The 7,811-nt window shown below is 38.2% G+C and overlaps 1 protein-coding gene across 1 annotated transcript; it reads left to right on the forward strand.

Moving 5' to 3' along the window:
• Positions 1 to 665: 665 nt before the first annotated feature.
• LOC130911782 (CD59 glycoprotein-like) lies at positions 666 to 5,206 on the forward strand. Its single transcript, XM_057829308.1, has 5 exons — positions 666 to 728; positions 933 to 1,006; positions 1,200 to 1,301; positions 4,118 to 4,191; positions 4,263 to 5,206. Exons 2-5 carry the CDS (start codon positions 952 to 954, stop codon positions 4,383 to 4,385), a joined length of 354 nt encoding a protein of 117 aa, XP_057685291.1. The 5' UTR covers positions 666 to 728; positions 933 to 951; the 3' UTR covers positions 4,386 to 5,206.
• Positions 5,207 to 7,811: the final 2,605 nt, after the last annotated feature.

Raw genomic sequence — 7,811 nt, forward strand, 5'->3', positions numbered from 1 at the left:
ATTTGTCTCTTCTTCTGTGCATTCTTTGTCTTGTGGCACCATGACACACACAAACTCTTCTTCTTCATAGATCAGTGACCTTGTGACAAGGTCAGCGTGGTGCCACGCTGATCCAGACTCCGGTTCTATGTTCTTTAACTCAGTAGCAAGGCAGCTAGGCCATGTTTATCAATGTGTGGAAAAAATATGGAGGAGCTTTAACTGTCTGGCAACTGTTTCATTGCACCTTCATACTTGTTAGCAGCTCTGGTGAAGACAAGGATGATGGTGCAGGGAACAGACTGTCGTAGTTATCATGTGATTACTACTGTTGTTGATATGACTATTGTTGTGTCCATTATTTTCTAAACGAAAATGGCCAACTTCCACCAACAGTAGTGACAACAAGCTCAGTGGCCACTTTCTGTTTAAAGTTTTGGTGTGGCAAGGTACTATCTATTTTTTTTTTTTGGTGCTGTATTGTCTTGTTATATTGTCAGCTGTACAATGAAGAAGACTTCAAATGCAAAAAGAGATCATAAAGATATTTCTGTAACAGATGAAACCTGTCAAATTTAAAATACAAAAATGTTCACCAAAGAAGATCCGCTGAATTTTGTTGTTCAACCAATCCAAGCCACACATACAGGCTCCTCCCTGGAGGTCTGGTCTTACCGCCTAATTTTTCAGTCCCTTACACTTTTGATCAGTTAACGAATGACTTGGCATCACTCAAGTACTGCTGCTGGGTGAGGATTTTACACTTTATACAAACATACAATACACCTGATTATACAAGCAGTGGTACACACAATGTCATATGTCATACTGCTTTAAGTCTTTGTCTTACAGAGAGGACTCACAATGTGGTTTGGAAAGCTAAAATACAGAAATATTATACGTATGATACATGGGTGTACTTATAAGACTATGTAATATGTTTGTCATTCCAGAATTTGAGCTGAGGTGAACATGAAATTGTCTGTTAGCATCTTTTTGCTGAGCTGCTTCACTCTGCTGAGGCTTGGTATGTTTCATCCTTCTTGTTTTAGCTCTATTGATGTATTGTTACACTATACTGTTCAATGACGATTGAATTATGCGCAACAATGTTAAACCTTTAGGAACAAAAATACACTAATGATGAATTTGGATGTTTGTTTTTGAGTGGGGACAGATATGTTGAGAGAGCTGTAACACTTGTGATGGTTATGTTTCAGGCTCAGCAATTCGCTGTTACAGTTGTAAAGATTACACAGCCAGTTGCTCCAAACAACGAGACTGTAGCTACGATGACGCCTGTTTGACGCTCACAGAAAGAGGTGCTGTTTTTATGGCATTTAAAAAAAAAGTTTTTACCCAGAGTTTTAGTTTTTATCTGCTTCTAAGCATAGGGTTTCATTAGCAGCCTTGCTTTTTATTACTACTACACCTTTCCTAACAGCTGATACTCTGTGTTGCACATTACCGTAATTCCTATTACTTTATTTTGACTACTTCACAGTGATTAAAAAAGTGCTAACAATCATTGGACAAACTATTAGAAATACACGTTCAATGCTTTGCTAACAAAAGTGGACCAACACACCAAAAACCTTTTCTTTCTTATTTTTTTAATATACTAGTTTGTTGGTTTTAAGAAAGCAAAAGACACCATGCAAATTGAATCCTGTTTTGGCAATGGATCATGAATTTATTGCCTCTCCAAAACTGTTGTCATTAATGCTACCAAGTTCACATTACGCCGTGTTGCTTCCCCTATTTTTTCTGCCTAATTAGACCTCAAGGTTGACCAAATGTAAATGGCAAGCTGATATTGACAAAGTAAAGGTTAAAAATGACAGGTATCTGTTGTCAAATATCAGAAGTCAAAATAATTATTTTATTTATATTACATTATTATCAACATATTTCATTTTGTAAATGCTGGAACATACGTAAGTTTCACCTTGACTAGTTAGCATGGTAGCTAACAAAACTGGCATGTGCTGTTGAGCAAAAACCTAGTTATTACCCCCCCCCCCCCGCCCCCCCCAAACAACTCAACTCTTTAACTGGAACTGATTTATTTAGATGAAATACCTATGTAGAGTTAATTATTGAGCCCAGTGCTTGAGACAATTTGGTGATTGATAGACTACATCTGAGGAGGTGTGAATTCAAACTGACTAATGGTGTTTACATGCGTTACCAAGATTCTGACAAGACAAGTTTGTGTTGCCTCGCCTTTTCCATGGTGACGCCGAAAACGGAAGGCGAAAACGCAAATTTTTTATTCCGGCATCGAAAGCAGAACGATGGTTGCTCCCCAACCTTTTTTTTTTCTAAATTTAACAACAACCACATGACAGAACAAACAACAATACAAACACAAAAATAGACAGAAAATAATCAATAATACAAACCAAAAAACAAAATAATACAAACAGAAATATGCCAGGGGGTATAAAAATTCCAAACATTGCACATCAGAGAAAAAAAAACAAAACAATGAATAATACTATAAGCAATTATTCACAAAAAACGTGTAGCTTTTCACAAATATCAATTATTTTTTTCGCTTTCCTATTCTTTTAAGCTCCCCAACCATTTGAATGGAACTCTCTCGCTCCGATGATGTCAGCACTCGCACATGTCACTTTGGGCATGCGCAGTTGCTGTTAGTAAACATTCAAAACAGTAAACTTGGTGGAACGTCGGCTTAATTTTGTGTTTTTATAATATTTTGAATAAGGGTGTGACAAAATATCGAAATGGTGGTATATTGTGATACTTTGTATCCCAAAAGGTTATCGATATGCTCCTGCCAAGAATCAAGATATCGTTTTGAAAAGGTGTCAATGCCAATAAAAAATTAAAAATGAACCAACAAGTTGCTACCAAAATTTTCCCGCATAATAGTGTCTCAGTTAACTCTAAAGCTGCATTGAAAGTGCTCGATGCCCAATCCATTTAGACTGGGAACGTTCGTTTATTCGAAACCAGACCGTTCACAGTCATTCTGTCCGATTTTCAAGGCATTTACAGGTCACTTGCTGTTCATTTTAGGGCATTTACAGGTCATTTTCTGTTGAGTTTGAGTCACTGCCTATTCATTTGGGTGATTCCCAGGTCATTTCCTGTTCTGTAACTCAAAATAAACAAGAAGAGACCCATAAAATACCCCAAAATCAACAGGAAGTAACTGAAAATGAATAGGTTAATGACCTTAAATGGCCCAAAATTACCTCATTGCCTGGCATTGGCTGCTACTACCGGCCATAGACGTTCAATCCGTTTGAAGTGGGAGGGATGGCAGCGAATGAACGAATGTTCATTCAATGCCATCCTCCCAGTTCAAATGGATTGGATGTCTACTAATGATAAACCCATTCCAATTCACAGCAGAAGCTTGTTTTTCTGTTTATTAGTTGTTTGTAGAATATCCTAGAATGATTTCCTGACCAATGTATCGATAATCGTTGTATCGTCAGATCATCGTTATCGTGAGCTTTGTATCGCAAATCGTATCGTATCGTGAGGTACCAAGAGGTCCCCACTCCTAATTTTGAAATCAGATGTTTTATGTTCGCGGTTTTGTGCCTTTTGAAGCAAAAGAAAAAACGCGTGGATGCCATTGCTTTAAGTGGGGAGGTATGTTGTATTCCGGGTTTAGGAGGTTTTTGTCAAGGAAGTGCATCATTGGCTGTCCTCTTGTTAATCTGCACTGCCCCCTAGGGCACGGCATGAATACTACATCGTTCACATGCAAAATTGCGACATCGTTCGAATGGACATGGAATCATGTAAATGCAAACATGAAATTTGTCGTATTCTTGGAGCGTCACCATGTAAACGGCCCATAAGCTTTGGCGCAGTTCATCGCCATTTTTCAATTATAACCAACTTAATATAATCTGCGAATGGAGGTCTGCTTGCAGTTCCTTATAATTGCAAAAAATTGTACTTTGCATGTGTCAACCTCCTCGATTCATGAAATCATCTTATTTTTCTGTCAATGAAGGACTGGCACTCCGTTACCATCAGGCCACATAGCTAATTTCTTGGTGATTCTTCAATACTGAGCAGAATTTAACTTTGGTCAGTAAAGTACAGTTTGATGAGCGGTTCCAATGGTTCTTTTGTGAATGTATTGTAGGAGGGATGACCTTCCGCCAGTGCCTCAAGTATTCAGACTGCGAGTACAGCCGACTGGGACAGATGTTTCCACAGGTAAAACACTTGAGTTATTGAGTTAAAAAGCACATCTTCTGGAATAATGGATACTGTCTTCCTGTTTATAGGTTTCTAGTTTTACATTTAAGTGCTGCAACTCCGATTTGTGTAACTCCGCCCATTCGACAGTAGCAAGTTCCCTGATTGGTGTGCTAGCATCAGTAGCCGCCACATGGTGGGTGACCCACTAACATCACCTGTTTGATGACTGATCCTAGCTTCTGCCATTGGTGCCAATGCGGAGCTGATTTATTGGTCGGACAGGCGTCTTTTTGGGATAAAATCTCACGGATGTTTGCAGAATTTTAATATGGTTCCAATTTGTTTATTTGGTATAAAGCTGCATCATTAATGTTGAACACTGACAAAAAAATACACATCCATGTTTGTTTCTCGGTGATGAGGACGTAGCCTACGGTAAATTAGTAACATATCACCAGTAAATTCAGATAAAGGCAGGGAGGAGAGTGGGCAGTTTAACATTGAACAGACATAAATATGTAAGTGAAGGCTGTAACTACAACAAAAATCATGTCTAAATGGACAGTTTTTTTTAAAAATGAACAACTTGTGTTTTCTTTTTAGGAAAGTGCCCGTTTTTAGGAAATGATGCAGAGAAGTATAACAGTTTCTTATACTTTGAAATTTATAATGCTGGCTTATTAGGCTGTTTAATGCCGCTGGAAGTTACATTTGCACTGCGTTACCATTTGGCTAGCCGTGATGTCCACAAGTCAGAAGTTGAGCTGCACTGTGTTTGTTCATGGTATGCAACTATTGTCCTTTCATGTTCTTTACCTAATCTATTTCATGTAGGAATAATTGCTTGATCATGTTTCATAATTGACCCTTCATTTTGTTATCACATTTAAGGCTAGTTCTGAAAATTGTGACAAGCTTTCAATTTACCTTGCATTTGACACCTATCCTTAAATGTATATGTATACTTTATGTATACTTGAAATGTTGTAATTTTCTTTCATAACTACTGTAAACGACTACTGTAAACAAAATAAATGTTATATAGAAAATATTTGTCACTCTTCTTCCATTCTACTCCCTAAAATAGTAAACAAACATTTCTAGAACTTATTTATTTCAGATGTTAACAATGAATCAGTGGTGGTTTTAGGGATGGGCCACAGGGGCACTGGTCCCACCTCTTAATTTGAATGGCCCCTGAAGTGCCCCTCTTCCCACATTAGCACAAAGCATGGCAGTCAGTGAACCCTTAATTTCTGAAGTAAGAGCGATTGAGAGAATGTTGTTTCTAGAGTAGGCCTAAACGATATATCGTTTGAACAACGTCATCATGTCGTTGTGGATTTGCTATACTTGCATCGCAAGGACAGACGTGCGATATTTAAAACATTTTTTTGTGAACATGCAAACTTGTTTTTCTGCTTCATGCTCGTACAGAGCCACTGCCTCTCATCATCCCCCCTGTTAAGCAGTGTGACCAAACTGTTTTTTTCTTGGTCATCAGTGCAACTGGCATTTGGCACTTAAAGTTAACAATGATTGATCAGTCTGTAGCTTTGATCTGGACAGAGAAGACTCGGTAGCTCTACGATCAAAGGCCCAAATCGTGAGTGAATTTGCATGTAATAAAGACAAGCATTTTTCAACGGTATTCTTGTTCAAAATAATTTACATTTTGATGTCGGCGTGCGTGGGTTCCTATCCCCCCCCCCCACACACACACACAAAACGTTCATGGTATGCTGATTGAGCACTCTAAATTGTCCGTAGGTGTGAGTGTGTGCGTGAATGGTTGTGTGTCTATATGTGCCCTGCGAGTGGCTGACAACCAGTTCAGGGTGTACCTGCCTTCTGCCTGGAGTTAGCTGTGATAGGCTCCAGCACCCCCGCGACCCTTGTGTGGATAAGCGGTTCAGAAGATGAATGAACAAATGAATTATATGAATGTAAGGGACAGCGATTTATGGTATGGTGTTAACGGTGATGCAATGAAAAATGTGGGTGTGCCTACATTTTGTGCTGGTGCACTTTGAGAAAAAGGTTAGGCGCACCATTGCAACCAGTGGAGCCTTGGCAATAGATCACAATGTTAACTTTTTCCAATATCGTTCATCTGCTTTTCGTGTTTAAAATAGCTTTTAAAATGTGAAAAAAAAAAGTGATTTAAATGATTTTTCCATGAATTGTATCCGTACTTGCACACAGTATGATTAAATAAGAATTACAAACTTTACTGGTTCATCACTGCTTGACAGTGTCAAGCAAACATGTTTTTACCGCCACATGCAGGATAATCTGCGTATTGCCTTGTTGACCAAAACAAACACTGAACAATGATGGCAGCGACACTTGGCCCCTGCGAGTTGAAGAAAAATCCTAGAACCGCCACTGCAATGGATCCAAATAGACATCTGAATTTGTTCCACTTAGTGGGGAAAGTGGTAAATCATGTTGTCAATGCTTCCACTTATGACAAAAAAAAAAAAGCTTTCATTCTGTCAACATTCTTAAAAATTTAAGAGGAAACAAGACCGTTTTGGTTTTTTCCCACTTCTTTTTAAATTTATTTTATTTTACTAAAAAAATTAATATTCCAAATGCACATGGTAGGTAGTTGGTTTTTCATGGATGCGATGGTTCTTTAATAATCATTTTGGGGCTTCAAAATGGGGCAAGAGCCAATTTATTATTTATTGTGTGTGTGTCGTTTGTTTGTTTTTCAGTCATTTCACTGTTTGCAAATATGACCATAAGCAAATTTAGGACAGGTTTAGGGAGTTGCATTTCCCGATCTCGGAATCTTTCTTGCCACCTGCTGGGTTCAATATTTCAAAAATGAAAATACAGATTTCCAAATCCACGTCATCACACTCTAATCCTACCCTGAGACTGGATTATTTTAATGCTGTTTTTTAGGATCAAACTGATCTAGATTTTAAATACCCAGCAAAGGCTCAAATCTAGATGGAAGACAGGACTAGATTCCCATATCTGGATTTAAATCTTCAAGATTAAATGTGGTTTGAAATACCAGATTTTGGTTCAGACCTGGGTTTAATCCAATTCACCAAGATTAATCCCAGTGGATTATGTTTGAAGTACTGATCTCTGATCTCATGGTGACACTTTAAACTCAATGGCTATAGGCCACTTTCTGTACTCTTGAAAAAAAGGTAGGTGTCATCTCTGTCTCACAATGAAGAGAACATTTTAAATGCCAATTGTAATTAAACCAGGAAATATACTGTTTCGTTCTTAGATAAAATGCTGTGATTTTTGCACAGAGATATGTTACCTTCCAAACAAACAGACAAATAGTTTTGCATTACATTTACATTGAAAATACAAATGCACAGTGTCCCTCGCAATTGCTGCTGGTGTTGTTTTCGCGATGCCTAGCCAGTCAACTAACAGAGTGTCGCCCCCGAGCATTGCATCACATGTGGCGTGCTGCGTGAAAAGTTGATGGGCAAAAACAGCTATGGAGCGAGGCATGGTAGGCACAGTCATCCCAGTGTGTCAGTAGGTGTCCTGAATTACAGATATCACTGATATAAAAAGTAACAATAAGCAGAAGGTAAAAATTAATAATAGTAATAATAAATGTACTCACATTCTGCTTCTACCTGTGTAAA

Source organism: Corythoichthys intestinalis, chromosome 2, assembly GCF_030265065.1.
Source record: "Corythoichthys intestinalis isolate RoL2023-P3 chromosome 2, ASM3026506v1, whole genome shotgun sequence".
In the NCBI taxonomy this organism is placed as follows: domain Eukaryota; kingdom Metazoa; phylum Chordata; class Actinopteri; order Syngnathiformes; family Syngnathidae; genus Corythoichthys; species Corythoichthys intestinalis.

Bases quoted from the DNA above. Each gene is read 5' to 3' on its own strand.
- LOC130911782 (XM_057829308.1), top strand. From the start codon at position 952: ATGAAATTGTCTGTTAGCATCTTTTTGCTGAGCTGCTTCACTCTGCTG. The intron at 1,007-1,199 runs GTATGTTTCATC...GTTATGTTTCAG, and splicing joins CTTCACTCTGCTGAGGCTTG to GCTCAGCAATTCGCTGTTAC. The intron at 1,302-4,117 runs GTGCTGTTTTTA...AATGTATTGTAG, and splicing joins TTTGACGCTCACAGAAAGAG to GAGGGATGACCTTCCGCCAG.